The following is a 26,910-nucleotide window of genomic DNA, read 5'->3' as shown; positions in this document are numbered from 1 at the left end:
TGGAAAAGTTCATTTGGAAATAGATCACCAAGAAAAAAAATGGATATCCCTGCCTTCCTCTTTCACCTCTGACAAGCATTTTACTACCTTTCTACTTATTTTTAAACTTTTCAGACTAACACTTTGGTACAAAGGTGTTAAAATACCAGTGGTGCCATAATTGTATTTGCGTCTCACCATATCTGCTATTGGTGAAGCTGAATACCAAATGAAGCACAAGTGAAAAAAAAATAACATGAGAATCTAGAATAGGATAAAAAATGGATTATTAAAATATTTTCTTTGCATGTGCAAAAGTCTCCTCCTCACATCAAGCTGCAAATGAAAAGCAACGTAAAGCATTTATTTCTGACTTTGTTTTTAAATTATGTGGTTGTATGGCCCAGTGCTGGGAGGGATTATTTGGTTTTAGCAGAAAGTTGTCAATTTGTAACTGAGTATTCCATAATGACTAATCTTTTACTATAGGCTGCAGTAAACTCACAGCAAGAGAACAGACTTGAACCACTAGGGGACTTTGGCTAACTCACCAGATGTCTAATTAATGCCTGCTGTCAGCTGCTGAAATGTCACTTACAGATATTCTTTCTTCACAGCCACTGTTTTAATGATGAAGATTATGCACAGATGTCACTTTGTTCCTGGGTTAACATTGTGGTTGGTAAAATGATTGGCATAAATCGCACAGCCAAATATGTAGTTATTTCCAAGCAGAGAAAAGTACCGTATGACTACCTTGTTCTCTGCATGGGACAGAAATACCAGGTAAGATTGTGTGCAGAGTGAAGAAAAAAGAAAAAAAAAAGAAAAAAAGAAAACTTTTTTTTACAGTGAAGAGCATTTCTGTGATCAGCAAAGGAGTAGAGTACTCCATAGCAATTGTATAACCAGAAAGCAGCCCTACAGCATGGCAGGTTGTTCTGCTTCAGTGCAGCTATAGAGTTTGGAGCAGATAAGAGAGGGAGATTTACAAATTTTTCTACAAGTAAAGTCACTGCTCAGTACCAGATATTAAGCAAAGCTGCCAGTATTTTGCCTCTGTGACCATTAAACCCACTGAAGAGTAGGCCCAAACAACATGTGGCCCCAGCCACAGGAGACTTAACTCCAGCTGGTGTAACACCATTTGACCTAGTTTTGGCAATGGAGGCAATTCCTTATCAAATTAATTACTCAGTTCTCATGATGACCATGCCTAGGCACCTACAAGGTGCTGTATGTTATTGTAGCACACAGTTGTGTTTCAAATGAGATAAAATGCTTCAGGGAAGGTGACCTATGGTATTCAGTGGAGTCTCACAGCATTTATGTTGGGGGACACAATCCTGGGAAGTGAAGGCTCAAGAGTGAGAAGGACCAGTTTTCCAGCTGGGGTGCTTTGTTTTAGCCTTGGTGACAACTAAAGCAATTTTGCCATTCCCCTGGTTTACCGCAGCAGTGCAGGTCTCAGAAGAGAGTGTGTGTAAAATGAACTTGTGTAGGGTAGAACTGAGAGCTCTGTCTTGCTGCTGAATCAGACCTCTGTGTACTAGATAGTTTCTTCCAGTTCTGTATCATTAGTTTAATTGTGATTGCACTATTGACTTTGAAATGGGTATGGGGCGTGTTCCATGAAACTTCTGCATTACATGGAGGACAACATGTGTGCGACAGATTTGTGGAGCAAGAAAAACTCATTTTTTTCTGTAATCGCTCTTCAGAGTTGAGACACACTTCAAATGACAATCTATGTTCACTATTCATCAGGGATGAAACAGAAGTTAAAGTATGGTCTGAATGACTTTAAGTGCTCCTAGAAAAAGATATTTGGAGGCAACTCTAATTTGCAATATAAGTTGTGGGAAATAGCTACACTGGAGGAGAAAGAAAAATAAGGAAGCAAGAAAAAACTCAGGTTTTATCTGTCTTCAAGAAGAAAGCATCATCTATTCTTACTTCTAAGCTCTATAAAATAAAAAAGGAAGGAAGGAATTATTTTTATCATATGGTTTCTTTTTTATTACATAGAGCTGATTTTAAAAATCTTTCTTAGCAGTGCTCCAAGATTTATGCCATATATTCATTCATTCATTTGTTCCAGGTCGTGTCTCCTACTGGAGCAGATGTAAGTAAACTCCCAACTAACAGAGATGTCCTAAGTGAATGGCCACAGAGATACACAGGGAAAGTCCCTTCCAATCATTTTACTCTCAATGACGATCAGGACTGCTTAAAGGCAATGCACTGGCTGGAAGAAAACATCGTCAACTCAGAAGGTAGGGGTTTTGGTAAACACACGCACATTTGCAGAAATGTTTTCTAGGCTTATTGTTTCCTTAATTCCATGGTGTGATTGGTGCCTGATTAATTCTAACAAAGTCTTTCATCTGCTGTGCTTTGTTTTCCAGATGAATTTAAAATTTGTTGTCATTTTTGATACCCAGCATATTTAGCTAGGAAAAAAAAAAAAAAAAGCTTGAGATAGATTAATTATCTATAATTATTATATAAAACAAAATGAATCCCAAATGCAAAGCTAGTTAGAGTTATTAATTTGACAATTAAATAATAATTTAATTAGTGAGTGTGTTTTTATGTTGTATAGAAAAATACCTAGATTCAAGGCATAACATGAAGAAAACAGGTCTAAATTGGGAGGTGGGTTTTTTTTCAGTACCTGTCATCTTTGTGTTCTGTTGCATCAGTAACAGATTTACACATAGAACTGCAGGCTCCCTGTATTTTCTTTTATCCCTTTACATCACACATTTGTGCAGGTTTTTGTCCATCATACCTGTATTTCCTGAGCCTGCTCATGTGTGTGTTGTTCATATATTCACTGAATGTGCATGCTATAGAAAACACCTGGTATCATCCAGGCTTCTGAGTTAAACTCTTTCAACTGCAGAAAAAGAGATCAAACAGTGAATGAACTCACATATCATCTCTTCTTTGTGCCAGATCTGAGTCAGGGCAGAGTTCAGAGGAGGAAAGCTGTCTTTGTAGAAAGTTCCTGTCAATTGAATGCAACAAGAATTTCCTAAAAATGTAGTTGAACTGGCTTACTTGGTAGAGAGTAGAATAATGAAAATTGATAGTTATTTGCCATGGTCTGCTAAGTTTGTGTCTTGCTTGGCAGACTTTTAAGGAAGTTCTCAAGATACTGGAGGTTTCTTTATCATCCTCCAAGTCTGGCTGTGGTCAGGTCAGAAGACAATAAACATGGTAATGTCTCAGTTCACGTTTTCCTCAAATAGCTTCCTGGCCTCAGGCATGTAAATAAAGCAGTCTGTATGGTTTTGCCTAGTGTCCTGCTGACATGCACAGCTGCGTTTGCATAAACAGATGAGGTGGTTGCTTCTCCCTATTTGTTACTGCTCATCTTTCATGTAAATCTGTGCATGCCCAGTCCTGGAATGTGCTCCAACACACCTGAGCAGAAATGCAGCTGAGAAGGAGCCAGCGTCCAGGATGCAAGGCACCCAGAACTGCTCCTCAGGCACAAGAGCAGTCTTACTACACCTCATCTCTTTTGGGACCAATGCACCTTTATTAATACTAAGTTAATATTAATAATTTCAGTATTGCTGCTGGCTTTTGCTGTGGTGTAAAGATGGATATATTAGTTAGGCACTATCATGTCTTCAGCTGTAAGCTAAATCTACGGCTTCTGCTGTGTCGAGGCATGTTTCCTGCCAGAGGGTGCCTGGAAGCACGCGGCAGGGTCCTGTGGGACTGAGCCCTGGGCTAGGGCCGGGGCCAGGAGCAACACCCCCAGAGCTGGGGCAGCTGGCACAGCGGGCTCAGGGCATGGGTCTGTGCTCAGCTGCCCCAGCTCCATGGAGGGCTGAGGAGGAAAAGCTCTGGACAGGAGAGGGGATGAGTATACCTCCAAGACCACTGGTAGTTCTGGAGCTTTTTTTGAAGGGAAGTGTTAATCACTGAACTTCACCGTGTGAGTCTTATTAGCCTAATTGGATGAAAACTTCATTTGGTAGCACTGATTTTGAGAGCGGCTTTTAATTAGGAGTTAAAGTAGAGGTTTTAAACTGCCTTTTTTTTCCCGTGCAAATGCTGGGTACCACTTCATTCTGGTTGAAACCAGCGGGTGCTTTTTTACCAAAGTTAAACGGAGCAGGATCAACCTAGTAGCAGGCTGGCAGGAGGAATCACATGTGCTGAGCAGCAGGCGATGCTGGAGGACCCGTGGGACAAGCAGCGAGCCACATCCTTCACTGCTCCGCAGCTGCCCACTCCTGGGCCGGCAGCTCGGGAAGGGCCGACTGCTGCCTGGGGCCCAGAGCAGGGCGAGCACCAGCCCCTAGCCCTGGTGCTTTAGCTTCTCTGATGAAACCCAGCCACCTAACGCATGTAACCTATTACAACTGTAATTGTAACTAATTGAAATTCATCTCCTATTAGCACTGCACTTTCCATGAAAATAAAAAGTAGGATGGGAGTAAAGTAAGGAACAAAACTGTTTTAATGGCCCAAAATCGAGCAATTATTTTTTCTCTTTACCTAAACATAGTTTACTGCCTTATTAAAAGCATGTTTGTAGGAATACTATCGTATTAAAATTCCAGTGCCTGAATCACCAACCAGAGACACTGATGCTTTAGCTAATACAGGTTTTCTTCTTTAGCTTTTGCAAACTAAAAAGAGTCAGGTCATGCTGGGGTCACTGAAATCTTGTGCTTCCACTTGTGGAAAATGAATGAGCCTGCTCTGCAGCAGAACACTGACATTTGAGTAATAAATAATAAAACTACTCTAGTGGTCTTTATTTATGGCTGCTTTTTTCCATGGAAGATTATTATGTTTACTCACAGATAGATACATTTTCATGTAGTTAAATAATAAAAGCATCCTGAGGAATTGCTATCTGTCCAGTGAACATAATTTCAGTCCATAATGAATATCGGTAGTTCCTTGACTACTAGCACTGTAATCTAAAAAGCCACTAATATTGTAATAAGCAGAAACCGTAAATTGTTGATTTACAAGAGGTCAGTAAAGGAGCATTGCTTTCCTTAATTCAATGTATTTGTATTAAATATTACCATATAAAACAGAATTTTAATTTTCCTTGAGAAATGTGGGGCTGGAATCTGATCTTGTATATACAGAAATGCCAACATGTAATGCAATCACTGAATTCCCCCTGAGGAGGCTGGTTCCACCAAATGGTGAAGATCTCTCTGCTGCCCAGACTTTCATGCCTTAGAGTCAGAATGACACTTTGCTAGGCTGCACCTTAGGTAAGTGTAGTGGGTTTACGTGGCAAGGTTTTGGTAGCAGGGGGCCATAGGGGTGGCTTCTGTGAGAAGGATCTAGAAGCTGCCCCATGTTTGGTAAGGGCCCCACTGCTGACCAGAGCTGAGCCAATAAGTGATGTTGTTTTGCGCCTCTGTGAAAGCATATTTAAGTCAGGGGAAAAAAAAATGCTGCACCTCACAGCAGCTGGGAGAGTGAGAGGAGTGAGGAACAGCCTTGCAGGCACCAAGGTCAGTGAAGAAGGAGGGGGAGAGGTGCTCCAAGCACCGGAGCAGAAGTCTCATGCAGCCTGTGGTGAGGACCATGGTGAAGCAGGCTGTCCCCCTGCAGTCCATAGAGTACCACGGTGGAGCAGGGTTCCACGCTGCAGCCCATGGAGGAGACCACGGTGGAGCAGGTGGACCTGCACCGACGGAGACTGTGGCCTGTGGAAGACCCCTGCCGGAGCAGATTCCAGGCCAGACCTGTAGCCCATGGAGAGGAGACCACGCAGGAGCAGGTGACCTGGCAGGAGCTGCTGCCTGTGGGGGACCCAGGTTGGAGCAGTTTGCTCCTGAGGGATGGACCCCGTGGTACGGACCCATATCTGGAGCAGTTCTTGAAGAGCTGCTGCCTGTGGGCAGCCCATGCCGGATCAGTCCAGCAAGGACTGCATCCCGTGGGAGGGACCCCACAGCACAGGGGACAAGAGTGACCGAGAAGGAGTGGCAGAGAAGAAGCGCTATAGACTGTCCATAACCCCCATTCCCCCGTTCCCCTGCGCCGCTCGGGGGGAGGAGGTGGAAGAGGGTGGATGGGGGAGGAAGGTGCTTTTGGTTTCTTTCCTTTGTTTCTTGCTTCTCTAGCGTGTTAGTAATAGGCAATAAATCTTACTATCTCCTATGCTGAGTCTGTTTTGTCCGTCACAATAATTACTGTGCGATCTCCTTGTCCTTATCTCAACCCTTGAGCCCTTTTCATTGTATTTTCTCCCTGTTACTCTTTGAGGAGGGGGAGTGAGAGTGGTTGTGTTGGAGCTTGGCTGCCCACCCGAGTAAAACCACCACAGTAAGCACTTCTCATTCCCTGTTGCCACTGAGAAGGGAGTTCTCAGTCTGTCCTACAAAAGCTGTGTCATTTTGCAAGGGTTACCTGAAGGCGGAGCAGATTGGAGAGCCTGGCGATGCTTTCTATTCTGACAGAGAGGGCAGGGAGAAGAGGAGCAGTTTTCGGGCCTTGCTCAGATGAGTACTTAGTGCTTTATATTACACTGACCTTAGATAAAGCACACAAATGCCCCGACGTATCCAGGTTTGCCTCCCCCCTTGCCAGGAGGGCTGCGAGTTACAGAACCTGCTACCTCCCGTCCTCGCCTGTTTGCTCTCGTCTTTAATTACGCAGTTTCAAGTGGTACCGCTTCAGTGGGCAAATGCTGCAGGATCCTACCAAACAGCTTGTGGCTTTGGAGCAAAAGGCATTCCCTTGAAAGGTGGGAAGTGTAGGTCTGAATCAGAGCTCCCTTTGCCTGAGGGGAAAGATGGAGCTGGTTGAAATAGTGGCAATGCACTGTGAAAGGAGCAGTGATATCCAAAGGCTGCTTTCATATCTGTCACAAGCGTCTGCCTCGAACGTGCTGGTTTCCCAGCAGTGTGCAGTTCTGGATGGGCTGCTTCGCAGCAGAGCATCAGGCCTTTGGGTCTGGGGCCTCCCATCAGCCACCTGCGCAGAGCAGCACGGGACTGTGTCCGCAGGGGCCTCTCCGCTGTCTGCAGATGGAGGCTTGGCAGGAGGAAGCCACAGAGCTGGTGACCTCCTGTACTGCACAATGCCTGGTTTTCTCTATGTTGGTCTTTCTAGTTTGTGTATGTTTTTCTGCATGATGCATTTAATTTGCTCCTGTTCCCCATGTCCCTCCAGTAAGTGCTTTGACTAAGCAAAACTGAGCAAAATTGAGGAGAGAGAGAAGAAGAAAATAAAAATGGGTGGTTTTTTTTTGTTCCCAAAGGATTTTCAATCAAAATAATTTCAAATTATGGGGTCAAAATGAATGGCATGCTTCTGTGTTAAGTACTTGCTTACTTTGTGGGATGTTTTGTACAGATTCTTCACTAAATTATCTTAGCTACTGTTGCTAGGTAACATTGTTTGGTTCATAGCATCAGAGAAATAAGAGGGTCAAAGAGAGCAATTTTGTGTTATTATCATCTGAGTTACACTAATAAGGTTTTCATTGTACGTCTTAGAAATTTCCCCCCCTTTTTTTTCCCCCTTAGGGAACGTCATTGTCTATGGGAATACAATTGACATTTACACCACGGTAGAAACCCTCTTATCTCTTGGAATTAATGGTTCTCGCATACATCTCGTGCAGCCTCCACTCAGCTCAAATGTTACTTGCCTTAACAACAGTGAAATCGAAAGTGCTGTTCAGGAGGCACTGTCAGAGGCTGGCGTGTCTGTTTATTATGACAGTATCCTGGCACAGTGGAGCAAAGGCGACGACCCAGACCTTATCACTTGTGCTGCTTTCACTACTAATACAAAACCATTCAAATTGCAGTGTTCGGTAAGTATATGCTTTCATTGTATTTCCTTCAGTCTGTTCTTTAAGACAAAGACCATCAAATCATGATAGTCCCTTGCTGATTTATCTATTTTCTCATTGTCTCTAGAAGAATTAGCATTCACTTATTAGTCTGAAGGATTGTTTTGTAAAAATCCAAATAATACCATTGTTAATTCCCTGACTGATTTGGATTTAAATGTATTTTAGTCAGCTGACTCACAAGTAGTTGTTCACTGCTGAGTGACAAATACTCCTAATACGTTTTCAGCATAATTCTGGAAATTTCTCCCTCACCATTAATGACTACATTTTTGTTCATCTACCTTATCTAGGTAAATTACATACACACACTCACACATCCATGAGATCTGAGATGGTTTTTAACCTTTCCCAATGGGCAAAGCAGCCCTGTTTCTCATCATTGGGCTTAATCTGTGTGAGTGAGCTTCTAGTAGAGTCATTTTAAAACGTGCATCCTTAGGAAGCCTTAAGGCCCTCACAGCACATCCCCACTGCCTGCAGGCTCCTTTGTGCCTCAAGTCTGCTGTAGTTCTGGAAAGGAGGGACCACGTAGCACCCCCAGAGAGGTCCCCAGCCACCGGTGGTCCCTCCAAATCATTTTTTTCCCAGCCCTTTTCCATGTATGGATATCTTAGCCTTTCCTGAAGGAGGTGAAGACCTTGCACAACACTTTTATCCACTGGCAGTCACCTTTGATCACCATATCAGTAGCGATGTTCCTCTTGCTCTCTCCTCATATGCAGATCTTCAGTTTCTCCCCTCTTTCCCTAAAATCCCTCTATTTTTATTCTTCTTCCACAGAGATGTGAATCTGGTTTTTGTAGCTTAATATCCACTCACCACCTCCCCATGAGCCCGTCGCCTCTTTCCCATCACCTTTCCTGTGTGGCCTGTGCCATTCCTTCAAGACCCCCATTTCCTCGTGGTTTGTTTCTCTTGCCCTTTGTGCCCCTTGCCTGTCCTTTCTCCAGTCATGGCTCTTGCCTCTTGCGGTCTTACCCGGCCTCTAAGCTGAGGGACATGCAGTTACTTGTGATGTTGGGGGCTTTCTGTTCTCCAAACCCAGTTCAGCTGTCTTGCGGGGCTTGCAGCCACCTGTGAGGACGGGCTCCAAGGAGGACAGGAGCTCCAGCGAGCATCTGTGTCTGCCAGGGAGCAGGCTGTGCAGGAATTGGCACTGCAGCCGCGCTGGGCCTTTTAGGATTTGAGCCAATGTCAACTGTTGATTGGCAGTTCTTAGGGGTTTAATTTGTAGAGTCCTGTAGGATAAAAACAACAGGAGAAAATATCCTCTTTCTCAAATGCAGCAGCCTCCCTCCTTCCCGTACCAGGCTGACAGATGGCTCCCAGCCTGGAGGCTGCAGCGGTCCCCTCTCTCCCTCCCTCCCTCCTCTCCCCTCCGGTGGCACTGTCCTGCTTGTCAGTAGGCAGGACACCGGCCAGAGCTTCCCTGATTTTGGATCTGCTAGATGGTTTGCCTTTCTTTAGCTGCACATTGTTCATTACCTGTTTATATACAAAAAGCACAGAGGCTGTAGCTCCTCTGCTGCTGTGTGCCTGCCTCACCAGTGGTGCTAAAATTTCCAGCTCTCTTGGCTTCCCTCTTCTGTGCCTTTTCTCCTGACTGGCTTGTCCAGCTGGCAGTAAGCATTTGACATTTGCCTTCAGTCCATAGGACAGCTCCGTGGTGGTGTAATTGGGTAATTCCTTTACCCTGGTCACAACTGTGTCCTCCCTGAGGCTGACTGTAAGCGACAGATGTGTTCCTGATGGCTGTTTACCCTGATGCGGTTACGTCTCGGGCTGCTGAAGATGAGGGCAGTAATGTAATGCACGCTCATCCGATAACTTCTTTCACCACCCTTTCCTTGGCTTGCACAGTAATATTTCTTGGTTGTGGACAGGAGTATTTGTTGTCATGTAATCGTTTTAAAAGCTGAGGGCACTGATGAAGGAGAAAGCTCCTTTTAAAGGATCTGGAGCTTCACAATATATATATTGCAGCAACAAGATGGTATGTCTTTGTCTGTTCCCTTTGCACACCATGTGATCTCATTGAAAGCATGTCTCAACTTTGTCATTACTACTTTTAACCCTCAATGCCCAGTCTACACTCTTGTTCTACGCTCTTGTTGGGAGCTGCCAGCCATCATTTTATCCTTTGTAAGAGGCATCTGTGAAGATCCTGTTTGCAGCTGTAGCTTCTCCCGCTTCTGTTGCTTATGATGCTTTCTGCCAGAGGTGAAGGTGTGGGGCAGGCAGGGGTTTGGGCTTGTGCCCCCAGTCCCGAGCTGCTGTGACCCAGGCTCACTCGCCCATGCTTCATTTCTTGTGCTCCAGGACTTGGAGACCCCCGGAGACGCAGGACTTTTAACTTCACCTGTACCTCTCTCATCTTGGCCTGAATAGGCACTTCTTTCCTCGGTGAGCACGTTTTTGGCTCCAGATTTCAGGTGGGCTTTTGCCTCTCTAAATCACTTTTAGACATTGTTGAAGAGCAAATAAATCAGGCATCAAGAGATGTGTTAGATGTACGTGATTCTGAGAGCAGTCTGAGCCACTCTATTAATCAACATGCAGAGCCATGCAGAGCAGGCAACAAAAAGGGAGGGCTGGCAGACCCTGCAGTCCTCCCCCTCGCACTGCACTGGGTTTCAGAGCAGCTCTTGGGGCATCCAGTGCCTTTTGCACGACGTGCTGTGTGCACATCTGTTCCACACCGGCACCTAGTGCGTGGGTCGAAATGGTGGCTGCTTCCAGCTCCACCTGCTTTGTGGTGCTCGTCGTGGTGGTGCTGCCTCAGCTCCCATTCTGGGGAGTGGGGGTCTCATCTGCTTTCTGGCATCCCAGGAGAGGGACTAGGCAGATGCCACAGGAGGACAAAAGAAGAGAATTATCACTAGCTTTTTCTTTCAGACCTAGAGGAGGAATTCAGGGATTTAGGGCTATTTTCTTTCAATGCCCTTGAAATCTCCTGTGGGGAAACAAGCTCATGGCCTCAGTAGATGCTGCTCCTGGAATAAATCCCTACCTCAGGGCCAGTTCTGTAAGCTGAGCAGTAGGACAGAGGGGGCGGTGTTTACAGAGTGGAAGTCGTGTCTCTTTTCACTCCCATAAACCAAAATGTACTGAATATGTATCAGCTCCGTTTATTACCAGATTCAGAAATGGACTGCCAGATATACCAAGGATTTCACTTAGCCATGGTCTCTGCATTGACCCAGATGATCAGTGGGTCTGTCCGACATCCAAGACCTGTGCCCTGTGCCCTGTCTCTGAGAGCAGGCTAACTCTAAGCAGTAAGGGCGTGCAGAGTAATCTGCTTCCTAAAGCAAGCATTATACAGGCCTGGAATAGTTAGAGATGTGTTTCAGCCCTGACGGAGTTTGAATGTGCTCTCCAAAGTTTAGGTCACTATGAGGTATATTAAATTTGAGTGCTTTCCTTTTCATGTACATGTTCAGTCTTTTTATACCTCTCACAGACTTCTTGGCCTCCACAGCACTGACTGGCATAAATTCAGTACTTTGAATGAGGATGAAATTTCTTCTGAACAATTTGAATTTCCTATCTTGCAATTTCATTGAATGTGCCTGTGCTGGTAGCCATGGTTGCATAGTTTGCTGGTATACAGTTAGGCACAACAGTTTGAAAAATATTTGTAATATATGGTTATGCTGCTAAAATACAAACTACATTGTGCTTTTTCTATTAATTAGTTTTTCAATTTAGCTTCACCATTTGAAAGAAGCAAAACAACTTTATGAAGAATTCAAGTCTGTTTCATATACTAACACAGAAAATGTGCACATCTACTCAGGCTGTCTGACATACATAATCTTAGAGTTTTTTTTTATCAAATTAATTTACTTAACCAGAAGTAGGTGAGTCTGGTTTAGTAATTCTCCCCTTCTGATCCAATATTTATAGCTTTAATTTTAGTTGCTATGAATATTGGATAAGAAGGATTTATCTGTGTATACAAAATCCAACTGTATTTCATGTTCCTATTTTTATAAAATAAATAACATTCAGAATGAAATGTATCTTTTTATTTATGAAATTAGCCAGTAACTAATGTATAATAACCTGCATTTGCTTACATTTCTTCTTAGGCATTTTTCAGCTTTGCCTACAGGACTGTGGATTATGAAACCTTTAAGGCAATTAATGATGCTTGCCTTGTTTTTGATGGAAGACTTGTGATTGATACTGAATTCCATACTAATGATGTCAGTATCAGGGCTGCAGGTTCTTTAACAAAGTACTCCAGGAAATATTATGCAGATGAATGGACACACAGCAACTTCAATTCAAAAGAGATTGGCTTTGAACTTGCTACATCTATGCTGAATCTCTTTGATCCAACCCTTAAGCCCTTTTCTAAGCCACCAGAAGGCATGGATAGCCTCATCCCCATGTACAAGGGGTGTAAAATTAAAGGTATGTGAAAATGGAGTTCTGCCATCCTTTCATACCCTCTTTGGTATTTTTGCTGCTATATAGTCAGTGTAGGTCCATTTCACTGTAAAGCCATCAGTAAAGTCATCAAAGCTCCCTGTACAGTCAGTGGAGAGAGGTGAGGGCCTCCAGTTGATACCAGGGAGTGATTCTGCTTGCATTCATGCAAGGATTCATTTCTTCTTGTCACCACCTAGCTCAAGATATTTAAAAGCTTTGTCTAACCTATGCTAGATTCCCTCTATTTTCAAGTGAGAGAAACAGGAGCATCCAGAACATGACTGATGCTGTCTACTGAGAGGTATCTCAGATGGGATGCATTATTTACAAGAATTACATGTGAAATATACCATGTACCCTAATATTTGCCATTCCTCATTTGTCTTTAGCTCTGTAGACTTGTCTAGGAGTTGGGAGGAAGGGGAAAAAGAAAAAAAAAGAAAAAGCTTACACTGAAGATTTTTGCTAGTAATGGACCAAGTTGTGCTTTTATTTCTATTGCAGTCATGATCAGAACTTTTCAAGATGTGGCTGCTGCACCAATATGTATAACAGTACCAAAGAACATGAAGCCACAACAATATAAATTTTCCTCTTTAGACACTTAGTTAAAAAAATAATAATCATTCTGGGAAAAGGAGAGTAAACAGACACTTTATTTTCTTTTCTGTGTATGAGTGAATAAATCTCATCTTTTCATTTATGGCAGGAGGTGTTCTTCCCAGAGGTTGTAATTACTTGCATATTTCCAAACCAGAAATCCCCATCCACTTGGACGTAGAGCTTGCACTGTCTGACCATGTAAGTTATGTTATTTAACTTTTCCTTGTTTTTTTCCTCTGTTGGGAAGATATCATGTTTGCTTTTCCTCAGTGCTCTCTTTTTCAGGATGGCCTTCTTTTTGCTTGATTCTCTAGAGAGATACAAGTCATTTTCTCAGTCACATGGAATATATTGCTTTTGAAGTTCCTACCACATAGGTAATACACAGAACTTCAAGGTAGTGGTGGTATTTGCCATCAGATTCGTGTAGTAAATCCAGAGTCTGATAAGCCTGCGTGCATCATATAAATCAGGTGCAGCTGGTGAATTATAACAGTATGAATTAGAACGAACTGAACCTCTTAGATGTTCGTTACCATACTTTCTGATATTTGGCTTTCTCCAAAAATGTACTTTTGTTATAAAGAAGAGATAGGATAGCATTAGCTAGATTTCACTGAAATATGCTTTCAGCCTTAGCTCTTACCTTCTTCCCTCTGTAATAAGGTGCCATAAATGCATACAAATGATAAAATGTCACAGTCTTATCAGTGAAATTCAGTTGATTTCTAGACTAGAAGGAAAAGAATGTATCCTGGAAGGGATGGTGTGTACTTTGCTGCTAGAAAACAGCCAGTCCTACAACCATGAGAGTCTTCTTTCTCTGAATGCGAAAGAGGGAAGCACTTTGTGCAGTTAGGCTATGTGGAAGATTCTCCCATGACACTAATGTGGAGCCACGTCTCTTACTGCAGAACCTCACTTGTGAAACATGAAGACTAGATTCATGTATTTTAAAGCCAAAAAGGACCGTGCACCTATTCAAGCTTCTATTTCATATACATTGTACCTTTTTCCTCAGGGATTTCTACATCAAGCCCATTCTTGTAGATGAGGTAGAGTGTTTTCTCAAAGACTACTTCAGTGTTCATTTTAAAACTCAGGTGGCAATGGTCCATAGAAAGAAATGATGTTTTAAAAAGGGAATCCATGCTTTAGAGGGGGAAGGAAATCAAAGCATGGCTCACCTTGTTTTGCAGCTTTTCAGATCCAGGATGAGCTGTCCAAAGCAGCACGTACTGGGAGGCAAAAAGGACTATCAGAGAGAGAAAAATTGATTTTGTCACTCCGAATTGCTAGAACATGATAAGAATTCTTTTGCTGCAACTTTGACTCCCCATTGTCTGAAAAGATAACATCTTTAAAGCCACTCCACAAACTTCATGTAAATCCTAAAAGAATTTCCTAGGAAAGTAGTAAGAGAAGCTAGTGAAATGTATTAACTGAGAGATGTGGAAGTTACAAAGGTGACTGTAGCCTAGCAACAGGTTTTAAAGATATATAAAATTGGAACATGAATACAGCTTTAAAAAATAGCTTCAAGCTATTTGATCATCCCACTGTGAGATCTGAAACACATTTTTACATTTTTGTCTTGTATTAAGTAATTGATTTAACTAGCTGAAACTAAATGCTACAGTTTGAACATCAACATCCAACACTATTATTTTGTTATTGATAGTGATAAGGTAAGCAATAGTTGACAGCCCTGTTTCTATTAGCAAGAGGGTGTCACTGAGAACAATTCTAAGTCATATGTATATATTTGCACGTGTGTGCATGTATATATATGCATATATATATGTCATATATGTATATGCATATATTTTAAAGTAATTGTAATTCAAGGTAACATCCAAAGAGATCAAGCCCAGCCTCCTTCAATTGCAGACAACCATCTAGTGCATAGCCATTTATAAAATTTAAAGACAGTGTCCTTCTTGGTGGTAATTTTATTGTTGGAAGGCTGTTCCTGCACATCATACCTCGGACTACTACAGAATGATTGACATGTGATAAATTTGTGGGTTGTAACATTGAAGCCTGCTTGTAACTGATTAATGTGGTAATATCAACTCTCTGCCTATTGTCATATAGCTTCTACAATGCGCCATAAATTTGGACTCTGCGCATATACTGCCTGTATATCCATATAAATATGTATGTATGTATATATACTTATAAATCTGGAGAGAGAGTGTAGGTATACTAGTGTGTTCTTTGTTCATCAAGACGCTATCTTATAGTAAGTTATGATATGCCATGTGTATGCAATAGTATGGACACTATATAGAATACAAGGACAAACAGGGTTCGATTTTGCCTAAACAGAGCGATCTTGTGTTTGAGATGCCCCAGGTCATCCCTTCCGACCTCCAGCTGCTGCTCCATAAGGTCACAGGTCTCCCATGGTTCCTTTGTCATAACTGCCAGCCCAGTTCGGATGTCCCAGATACCCTTAGGTGTCTCACGTGGCGCTCGGGCTTGGGCAACCAAAGCCTATGCCATGCTCACAGTCATATGCTTCACAGTTTCTGTGCAGTTAACCAAGGTCTAAATCACAGAGCAAATCTTTGTACCCAAATGATGGCATCTTGTTGTATAAACTGTGGTACCAGGAATGGATATTCTTGGTTAAAAATGTTTGTGGATTTTAAGAAATGGTAAATATCAAGTAGGAAACCCTAGCAGATCCTGTATGTATGCCAGGTCAGGTGTTCTCTCCATCTGCATAGTTTGCCTTTTATTTTGTGTTCCAGGGTATGGAAATGATAACTGGAAAGGCAGGACATGGGAATTATTTTAGAATGCATATCAACAAATACAGCATGGTAGATAGCATCACGTGCTTTTCAAAGACACCCTTTCCTGTGTCCAACTATATTTGCTTGTATGGACAGCATGAACGTCTTCTTAATGATCTTCATTATCGCTGGAATGAAGGGCAGATTACAGACCTTTACAGGTAAGATGAATTCAACGTTGTGCATAAAATTTATGTTCTGAATGAATTATAGTTTTCTTTTCTTATGGTTTATCTTCTAGCTGTTTTCCCTTAGAGCTCAAGATAGATTAAAAAAAATATTTTCAACTACTTGGCAAAATTATCAGTGGCAATGCAAGCTCTGAAGAGATTCCTGGAAAGAACTGTCTCTCTCAGATTTATTTAGAGAAGGAGCAGTAGTTTACTTGAACAGCTTTCATCTGAAAGAGCATTTCAGAATCATTATAACATTTGCTTAGAACAGTCAGTAGGCTTAACTCATTAAGCTGAGTCTGAAGAATCCTTTTTTATTTTTTAACTCAAGATTCATATTCAGAAGTCAAAATTAAAAGTCAGTGTTTTAAGCACTTCAAATCAAACTTTTATCCAAAGTTTTCTCGGGAGGTTTTAAATCACACATAATGTTAGTCACACTGCTTAGCTTGTCTGTCAGCTGATGATAAAACAAATCCTAGAATTTATCCTGTAGACTGTTGTCTGTCTAAATGAACATAGGGAGTTACTTAATTTTATAGCCGAAAGCTGTGTCAGGAGTCTGCGTGCTTAGTGGATGTTCCCCATACAGCTTGCAGGCCTCCAAAGCAGTTTGCAGCAGTGAAACAGGTCTTGCAGATTTTCTGAGGTGCTCCCCTCCACCAGCTGTGCCTAAGCAAGTGCAGGGCAGTCTTGGGGACTAGGCGTTTTGGGGCAAGGACTGAGACTCAACAGGAGAGTCTGGAGAGCCTGGCTATTTCTAGCTAAGATCTATGTCCTGTCTCCTCTGAAAGACATTCTCATTGCTTTTGAAAATGCAAACTTTAATTAAAGAAGTTGTTTTGGAAAAAGGGGGGTGTTTGAAAAATGAGATCTACCATATCTTTAATCTTCTGCTACTACTGCAGAACTTGATATCTTAACAAGTTACATGGACTGAAAACTCAGACTTGGTTTATTCCTTATGCCTCAGCTAAAATAAGTGCTTTTGAGTTCAGGCGTGGCAAAAAATTTCCTGAGTTTCATTCATGTGATAGAATTCTTTGAGCATGTAATTAAAACTTGCTGATACATCTTTGATTTTTTTTTTAAATCCCTCGCGCAAGTGATGGCTTGGGACCAAGAATTGTCACAGGTACAGGGTAAGTGAAGTACTGCCTTACATAAACTGGTTTGGAGACAGACAGCTAAGCACAGGAACAAATGGTAAAATTTCATCATGATACAAAGCTGATAGTGGTACCTTAAAAGTCTTAAGGCATGATTTGGTTATATTTGTAACTGATTTGAAAAAAGGCATAAATGACAGTAAAGCTTTCAGATTAAACAATATTATTTAGATAATATTTAGTAAAAGTTTGATGTAAAGGATGCGCTGTGGTCCAAGAGAAGTTTTGTGTGATGACAGGAGTCTGCTAGTCCAAAACAAACTAGAAATATGTAGTTTTAATGGCACAGTCCTCTGTGTCTAAATTGCATTGACTGTGCTGATAGTTGCACTCCTCTGTAGGAATGAAGCACCTGGTATCTTGAGACAGGGACTTACGAGTCTCTGAATTCCTGTACCTCTCACTCTAGCTTTTGCACTTCTGTTGGTTCAGTGTCAAAAAGCTTCAGTGGAATATGGATAAGGCATTGTACGTGGCTGAGGACAGAGAAATGAGCATGTCTGCTGAAATGGGGGAGGGAGGGAATCCAATCAAGCCTTTCACTTAATGACAAAAGATTGGTTTGTATGCCATGTCTTGAGAATAGTGGTATCAGCTGTCGTCTCAAAGGGTGAGCTCCCCTGAAAAGGACTTGGTGCGTCACCGCAGCTGGATGTGCGTCTCTCTTATTTCTTCGGATGCTTTGCACTTCTCTTTCTGCAGTCTCTCCTCATTCTAAATATGTCAGAGTCTGACTCCTCATTCTTTGTTATTCCTCATCTTTTACAGGAAGATGGGATGAACTCAAACTTTAACTGTGGGTTTTAAAAGTTTCTTGGACAAAAATGCTTCTTTACAGATTTCAGTTCAGGAGATCCAATATGCCTCTGCTGGGAGGCATATTGATTTATAGAAAAGGTTGGGTTTGTTTTCCAAGAGAGCAATAGCACCCAGCAAATGTAAAGTTCACATAAACAGTATACTGTCAGCAGGTGTTAAGTAGAAACTGAAGGTGGATGACACAATTGTATGAGATAAAGGCCAAGACTGCAGAAAATTTTCTTCTCACAGCTGATCAGCTAATACATTTTGAGCACTGGAAGAAACTCAGTATTCAGGTCGTGGCAAGGTATCATCAGCCTTGTTCATGGTGCTACAATATGCAAACACAGCTGTGAACTAATCTTTTCTGTGAACCACAAACATTGTCGGACACGCCTGTGCTGTTTGCCCAGATGTGGTTAGTGTCAGTAGTTACATGCACTAGCAAGTTTCACACCAGCATCAACATCTGGAAGAATACGTCATTTTGCTTTGGGATTTCTGTCTGCGACACAGGTAGTGGTATTTTCCTGACCTTGACAAAACCAGCATTTGTTCCCTTTCACTATGTTACTGTGCATTGGACGTGTAGCCCAGCCCAGGTACCTCAGTGCAGCTGCACCTGTCTGCACTCCTGATAGCCACACACACAGATTTTAAAGAGATGAGACATTGTCTTTCCAAATGGACAGCTTATTTCTTCATGAAAGCAATTAAGTGTGTATTAGCCTCCCTTGCTGTCATGATGGTGACAGGATCCCTACACACTGTGCAAGCTCATCAGGGATTACAAGCAAGATCAAGTTCTAAACATCCACAGAGATTTAAAAAAATCTCAAGAGAGATGAAGATCCCAGTGATGATCTGTTAATAGGATGAGGTAGGCCAGTCAACATCAGAAGAATAAGAAGGGCAGCTTTATCTGATGCCAGCACAGACACTCAATGGAGGAGTCATCATCTCTTGCAGAAGACTGGTTGCATCTTAGCTGGTCTTTCTCAGGGCTATTTATTGGCCGAAACTGCTGGGAGCCTAGCAGGTTCTGAAGCCGTGCAAGGTCAGGGTCCTCTCGCACCCACATACTCACAGGCACCACCACAGCCTGCGTGTCCAGGTGGTCTGGCCAGGATCACAGGTGTGCCACAGGGGAACACTGCTCATCAGTCCTCATCGCATTTCTTCAGCTCTTCTTAAGTAGTGATGCTGAACAAAGGTTGCCAAGGCAGAGTGAAAGGGCTAGTAAGAAAAGGAAGAGGCAGTGAGAAGAGGAAGCAAACTGCCTGTAAGCTCCATGTAGCAGTCCTAGTGCAAAGCACACCAGCACAGGAAATTGCTTCCTTCAGGAGGAGGTACAGCAATGGAAAAAGGCTGGGAATACAATGTAGTCTTAGAGTGTACATGTATGTGTACAATGTGCAACAATGTACAATGTTAAACCTAGCCATTAGAAGACTATCTGTTAGAAAACCATGAAATTGAAAAATGTTTTGGCATCTCTTGTGGGATGAAGATTGTCTTGAGGCTTATATGCAGGTGAAAAGTGGCATCTGATCTTCCTTTGGCAAGGAATATGAAAATGTGATCAGTGATTTCTCTGTGTGGGATAGAAAGAAGAACTGGTTTGGGTGATGTTCACATGGTCTGTAATGATCTCACAGCACTGGGTGAGTGCAAACCTGATGTTAAGGCTGAATTTCTCTTGTTGGAAAAAAAATCTTTTTAAACTGCTACACATTACACCTATACCCACTTGCAGCATTTTCTAGCAAGTTGTGAAGCGCAAACTTTTTTTAGTGAAAAAAAAAAAAAGTAGACTGAAAATGTTGCAGTTTGTTAGTTAAGCTTATAAACTTGCTGGTTTGAAACATTCATTCCCTTCCTCCTTTCTTTATGCCTGTATTTTGGGAAAGGCCTTCTTATAAGGCAAGAAAGTACATTGCTTTAATCTTTTGCTCTGCATTTAGATTTCACGGCATGGCATCTAGTTCCAGGAATGGACACAGTAGAACAGCTGTCACCTGGGAGCCAATTTATTTCTGTGTAGCATGCAAATTGTCTTTTAAATAATTAGAGACTGCACCTAGCAATGAATTTCCTTGATGATTTGCATTTGGTATAAAGGCTGAAGGTTAACCCCATGATACCGGACTTCCTGGCCTTAATGGGCCAGTGCCATTTTCAAATTAGCATTAGCAACAGGCCCTCAAGATTCAGCTAACTTGAAGAAGTAACCCCTTCCAGTTGCACGCATGAAACTGCCACCAAAGGTAATAATGAGATAAATAACGTTTCCTTGTGTGGAGGAAAAAGTTCCATTGACTTCAGTATGAGTTCAGCATGATTAAAAGCTGCCTCTAAAAGAAGCATCTAAGACTTCAAGTTGGCAGATTTACAAACCTGGTGAGCAATAACTGAAAAACAAAACAAACAAACAAAAACAGCATAAAATTGTGTAACTATATTTCCTTGGTCCCATGGCTAAGAAATGCACTAGGGCACTTGAGAGTCTGTTATCTTTTAGTGAGCTGAATACTCCTCCTCTGTCTGACAGTACTTTGACAGCTCACTGAAAGTCTCAAATGCTTTTGAATTATTACTATTTTTAAGGGAAACAATGCTTTTAGCTTTGTGTTGGCTGGTCTAACTGAATCTGATGGAACTAATGATTTTTCAAGTTTCCTTTCTCCTGTCTCCTTCTTTAGCAGACAGGTACTGTGAACATCCTTAAAGGAGGACCTTAAATGGACATCCTTAAAGGAGGTCTCAGTACAACTCTACAACTGCAGAGTTAAACTGAATGCTCCTCAGAATGCCCAGCTGCCTTAGCTGTGATCCCAGTGACATAGACATTAATGTGATAACAAAAGATACCAGGTTTTTCAAAAATAATTGCCTACAGTTAAGCTCCTGCAGCCTGATCCTACCATGTGTTAGGTACTCCATCTTAATTTAGAGTAGCATCTGAGTGGCCCAGTCCGTTACTTAGCTAAACATGAAATTAAGAGCCAATGTTTTTGTTTCTACCTATGCAAACAACAGCTGACGAAATAGGCTGTTAAGCCAAAAGATGGTCACAACCAGTCAGACAGCTGTCTCTTCTGCCTGCACCATGGGGGGATGCGCTTCATCCCTCTGGCTGTTTTACAGGATGCCAAGGTCTGCCGGGCAAGTTGTCAGGGACTTAGACAGGCAACAGTCCCTGACTGAGCAGTCTCATTCTCACTTGTTGTTGTGCTCCAAGAAGCCAGCATCGCATCAGCAATGGTCACTTTTCCATCTGCCTGGTGCCGCCACAGCCGTCGCACTCACTCCATCTGGGCCTTTGGCCACCGCGTTCCTGAGCAGAGAATGAGCAGCGACATCCTTCAGATGTCACTGTCAGACGTCAGGCAGACACAACCTTAGGAACCACAGACAATATCCTGAAGCTGAGGATTTTGTGTACATTCTTTTCATGTCACTTGGATGTTTCACAGCGTTACTACCTAGATTTAGAATCCACTTCAGGAAGGAATTTCTGCAGTTTTTATTGATTTCCTGTAAGGCTGCATCTTGAAAAGGCTCTGATGGAATTTAAGCACCTAAGAGTGAGGCTCCTCCCAACAGGGAAGATTTTTCTTGAAGGGAAAAGAAAGCAAATCCCAGCAGGTGTAACACAAAGCACTCACTGCACCACACTCCTTCCCTTCCCTCAGAGGTCTCTGGCACTTGCTGAAAGCCTTCAAATCCTTCCCATTCCCATAGCATAAGATGAAAGAGGCAGGTGCGGGGAGAGGCCTGAAATACTTTTTCTTTTAAGCTTGTGCATTTGGTTTTGGTCATCAGTGCTCCACACTGCTTCACAAAGGAGGAATGTAACTGGCCAGTTGCACCCTTTTGTATGCTCCTGAGCTGAAGGCAACTGTAAGGCAGTTGCCAAGTTATGGAACGTGTCTACAGGGCGGTGGAATCTCCCTCTGCTGCATCTTGAGTACAGAACAGATAATTACCGGGGTCTCCTGATACTTGGCAACCAAATGGATGCTCACTGGCATCATGCCTTTAATATGAGAGAGAAGTGCTTCATATAGGCTTCATTTGGCATTAATGAAAACCAAATTTACTAACACAATGCATAAAAATCTGGCCCACTAGTTTCTAAAATACTTAACTAGCTTATTTATCAAATTAGGTGTGAGTGCTTTTCCTACTTGGGATGTTGTAATACTGCATTAATGAACTTGTTTTCAGACATGACCTGCAGAAGATGCCGGTCACATCCCGTTAATGAGGCAGTAATGCTGATGACAAGACAAAGGAGCACCACTATCTCATGACAGCGAGAGCAGCAAAGGCAGCAGTGCTGGGACAAACAGCGCAGATTTGGGCTGGCAGTGATGAGGAATCCTGTCAGAGGCACACCATTATGCTGACCAGTTTCTAAAAGGCACCCTCTGAAATGTTGTGTTGATCAGCCATCCCCTTCTAAAGTTTCTTCTTGGGCATATTCAGAGTTTACTCTCGGTGTAACGCTGAAGTTAGGAAGATGCTGTGTGAGAAGCGCTTCTGGTACTCAACAGTTTGTAAAGCATGGTGATAGACTAATGCATGATGTGGCAAAGTGCTTGAATCACACATAACACAGAGTACTAAGTGCTCTATTTATACTGCATTTATATTTAGCTCTTACCAGAAATGTGTTTTAGCCATCTGTACTCACTAGGCTTCGGTTTGCATCCTGGAGCCATCTCAGTGCACACAGGCTGCGTGCCTTGTGGAAGAAACGAACTAGCACGATGCACTGCATGCTAGTGTCCTGCCCGTGGGACCACACAGCAGTCAGCCCAAGAGAGAGCAATCAGAATAAAACCCTGAAACATGTCTAGCAGGGGTGTCACGTCCACTCCACCTGTCTGAACTGTTTGCTGACAAAGACAAAGCCATTGAGATTCAAACAGTAAAAACAGTTCTAGGTAAGTGCTGAAATTTTGCATTAGTTGATTTAAAATAAGGACTGCCCTTCCTCAAAAAATGAGAAGAAAACAGGAAGGATTCTCAGAAGTATTTTTTTCTTCTTGTATTGATTAGGGGAGGAACAAAAAGGCACCAAGTAATTTCTGAGTGTGTGTTGAGAAGTAGTAAGTCAATTCCTACTTCCTATTTTGAGGGGAACACCTGGAGATTCAGATGTTGCTCTATTATATATGTCAACTTTCCAGCTATAACTGAGAAGTGCATATGTAAGATAAGACTCTGCTGCTCATTCATGGTTAGACAGATATACTTCTGGGCATCTCCACAACCAGATGTTTAGGAGAAAAGCCTTGCAAGGTTACCCAGTAACCATGTCGAAGTTTTTGAAGTACCCCCATTGGCATAAGTGCCTAAATCTTGTGTAACGCCTTGTGCCTATTAAAGTCTAATTTTTTTTTTTTTACCAAAAAAATCCCTGATGCAGGAACCTAAGCCTTACTGATACGCAATAGGACAGAAGGCTCCCAAACACACAACAGCAAGGAGTGAAGGGGGTCAAGTTGCCATTCACTAAGGAGCTTTGGAAAATTCCGTGCACAAACTATAAAAGCGGATAATACCACTGGATGTTTCCATAGCTGTTCTCTTCAAACACGCTCATTTATGCTCACATTAATTTTTTGTACTAGCTGTTCAGGCTAAATGCTTAAATATTTTGAGCAGTATGAACAACATTTGCTTCTTTCAAAGTAACCGTTTGGCCTTTTCTGCTTAAATTCAATTCACACATCATAACACTCTGTACTTTAGGCTAAAAGTAATGTATTAATCAGTGTCATTTAATGAGAGTTTAAGCAGAAATACCACACTGGATTGTTTAATGACACAGCTCTAATAAATCTCACAGCATAATAGAAAAATTAGGAAAAAGAACATTTGATGTTTTCAGTATTATTTTTTAAAGGACTAGTTACTGATATACATTTATTAAATATAGCCTGGATAATAAGTGATTAAACAAGAAATACATTCTACATACAAAAGCTGGTTTTAAAACAGACTTTCAAAAATGGAGCATGATTGTTCATTAAGAGAAAAACTAGACTGCAGTGCTGTCCGGGATGTGCTGGGTCCCATACATTAGCACACTGCAGTTACATTTAAGGGATTCCACCTTAGGCTTTTGTTCATCATGCAGACAGTGAGATTTATTTTCTGCAGGCATGAAAAAAAAACAGAAGGGAAATGTGGCAGGTAGTGAGCATGGCTGAGAGGGACTAATGCTACTCAGTACACTTGGCAGCCTAATTAGAGGACAAATTGTGTGCTTTTTATGAAAAGAGAGCGAAGGAAAAAGGAACACATGAAGGGATATCAAAGCACTAACATCTATTTTCCTTACTAGAATTAAATGCTAACCCCAAGGTACCCTGGTAAAGCTGTACTTTCACAGCAAATCAATACCAATGGTAGACCCCTTTAGGTGACTTTCAGTTTTTATATATTAATGTAGTTTTAAGAAGCAGCTAACTTGCTAATGAAGAGCTATGTTACTAAGAAACCCCACGTCCAAATTAGTAAGTAAAGGCCAGTCAGCTGAGTCTTACCACACTAATTTGCAGTCAAACATTGCTGATTCATATTAATAATTATGCAAACCATTATGAATGATTGAACTCTGAATTCATAAGCAAGTAATTACAGAAAAGCAATCATACCATTCCACACAGCATATTTGTTGAGTTTGTGAGCCGGATTTAATTTCTTTTTAATTGTTTTTCATAATACATTACATGTGAAATAGTCTTACGTGAAAAAATGCAGTAAACCTTACCTGAGGGTCAGCTATAATTTTCCTGTAGAAAGAACAGACAGCAATGTTTTTATATCAGTTCTAAAAGGCACAGAGTTTAGGAAGTTTAAAGAGTAGCATTTAGTGACAATGAGATATACAATAACTGCTACTATCTAGTAAAATAAGCACTGGACACCAATTCCCAGTGCTGAAATAATGGAGAATATCTCTTTTTGGTTACTGAGAATAGGAAAGGACTGCAGCATTTCAACAGGAAGCAAATGCTGCTAAGATTTGTTTTCTAACGGTGCCTCCAGGTAATGGCACTTTATTGTAACATTTCCTGGATATTAAAAATGCAGAAAACAGAAGTGATTTATCAGTCATGATGGATAACTGGCCTTTGCAAAGTGAAGACGCTGGCAAGCAGTAAACACTGTAAACCGTGACCCACATCTCACTGAAGTCACCATGTCTCTGCAGTAGCCCCAGTGTGATGTTTGTGTGCATGTGTTGTTTGTTTTTGTTGTCGTTGTTGTTTTGTTTTGATTTGATTTTGTCTTTGTTTTGATTGGGGGCTGAGCCTTGTCTGCTACAAAGGCTGGAGTCAGTGGCCATTTTTCTTGAGCAACAACTGTGAGATTCGTTACACTGCACTGTTTTTTGCTCTTTCAGCTGCAAACAAAAGGGTTTGATAAACCAGAGGTTTTAAACCAGTTGTCTTCCAAGTGGAAGGCTTTACTGCTGTTAAAAGTAGTAAAAAAACACAGGCTTCCTGTCTATGATTTACTTACCAAAAAGGACAAATGAATCATCAGCCTATAAGTTAATGAACTGCATCACTATTTTGTAAATATGCCTAACAAAGTAAATCATAGATCCAGACTCATTGTCCATAAAACTACTGATTTCACTAATTTCTGGGTCAGAGCAGTAACAGTCCCAGATTAATGAATTCAACAGGAGTAACGCAAACGCTTGGGCAAATGGGTGTTCAGTGAGTGGAATTTTAGAGCAAGGAGTTAAATAGCATTCTTGCTATTAGCATGCCATTTTTCCAACTTGTGCTTGATTGTTCAGCAATTTTAAGTGAATTTTAAGACACTGCAAACCAGAGAACATTTTATGTTCTTTGTGATTAAGAACAATGTTTTCAAGTGCTGCATTATGGGAGTTAGCTCAAGTTGGTCTTGATTTTTCCTTATATATACAAGCTGTCTTTCCAAATTATTGGTCAGTTGATATGTAGTAGGAAATGCTCAGTGTTTATGGTATCTATATTGTCAGCAACTGAATTTCTACTCTGATTTCTGGTCTACTTATGCAAGATATAGCTACAAATATTCTATTTATTCCACTAGAATCACAGTATTTTTGTAATTGAGTCTTAAAAATATCCATTATTTTCCCCAAAACAATGCATCTTCTCTTTTCCTGGCAAGATGGGACATTTCTTCTTATGTGTACTTCTGTCCATCCCAACCCATCACAACAGTTTCCTCTCCCCACTCCTTGGAGTGGAATTCCCTGCTCTTCATAGGTACTTGTGGTGTAACTGTAGTATACTCGACCCCAGGTCAGCTGAGCAACTGTTTAGTTTTGTCTGTGTTTGTCGTTGTGGATAAGTCTGTGTCTGTAATTGCAGCACCTTTCTGTTATTGTGGAAAAATTTAGCAGAAGGAATGAAGTATGCTGAAGCAAAGGCACACCAGCAGTAGGGTAACTTTTTCCATCACATGCTAAAAGCACGAATGAGAAAGTCAGCTTCCCTAAATGGCCAAAATCATCTCAAGTTTGAAGAATCTAAATGTGTTAAGAAATTACTTTGAATATTTTGAAGGCTTAATATTTGAGAACTGATCAAATTGGAGCTGGCAGGGCTCATTGAGAGGACTTTAAACTAGGTAAGAAGGGAGACGGGGATGAAATGAGGCTCTTTAGAGATGAGCCTGAGGGAACAATGTCAGGGCTGGGGGAGAGGGCAATGGCCCAACTGAAGTGCATCTACACTAATGCATGCAGCATGGGCAACAAACAGGAGGAGCTGGAAGCCATCGTGGCAGGCAAGCTATTGCCATCACTGAAATGTGGTGGGACCACTCCCATGACTGGAGTGCTGCAATGGATGGCTATAGGCTCTTCAGAAGGGACAGACAGCACAGAAGGGGTGGTGGAGTGTTTTGATGTTGCAGAACTCGAGGCTGGGAATGCTAAGGTTGAGTCCCTGTGGGTTAGGATCAGTGGGAAGGCCAACAAGGCAAGCATCATGGTGGGGTTCTGTTATAGACTGCCAAACCGGGATGAGGAGACAGATGAGGCATTTTACAAG

At 41.9% G+C, this 26,910-nt stretch overlaps 1 protein-coding gene and 1 long non-coding RNA gene across 5 annotated transcripts in view; one reads left to right on the top strand and one right to left on the bottom strand.

Moving 5' to 3' along the window:
- CFAP61 (cilia and flagella associated protein 61) overlaps positions 1–26,910 on the top strand; it is a 107,554-nt gene that overhangs the window by 70,614 nt on the left and 10,030 nt on the right. For all 4 annotated transcript variants that reach the window (XM_040551783.1, XM_040551785.1, XM_040551784.1 and 1 more), the window contains 6 exons: positions 597–765; positions 2,081–2,255; positions 7,509–7,801; positions 11,938–12,265; positions 12,993–13,084; positions 15,646–15,851. In XM_040551783.1, coding sequence (XP_040407717.1) covers positions 597–765; positions 2,081–2,255; positions 7,509–7,801; positions 11,938–12,265; positions 12,993–13,084; positions 15,646–15,851 — 1,263 coding nt within the window. The remainder of the gene's footprint in view (positions 1–596; positions 766–2,080; positions 2,256–7,508; positions 7,802–11,937; positions 12,266–12,992; positions 13,085–15,645; positions 15,852–26,910) is intronic.
- LOC121067373 lies at positions 13,098–22,791 on the bottom strand. The gene is made up of 3 exons (XR_005818269.1): positions 22,533–22,791; positions 14,074–14,141; positions 13,098–13,365 (listed from the first exon to the last, which is right to left on the bottom strand). It is a non-coding gene; the product is annotated as an uncharacterized LOC121067373 (long non-coding RNA).

The sequence above is a fragment of the Cygnus olor genome, chromosome 3 (genome assembly GCF_009769625.2).
Source record: "Cygnus olor isolate bCygOlo1 chromosome 3, bCygOlo1.pri.v2, whole genome shotgun sequence".
In the NCBI taxonomy this organism is placed as follows: domain Eukaryota; kingdom Metazoa; phylum Chordata; class Aves; order Anseriformes; family Anatidae; genus Cygnus; species Cygnus olor.
This window is presented reverse-complemented; position numbering and strand designations above follow the sequence as displayed.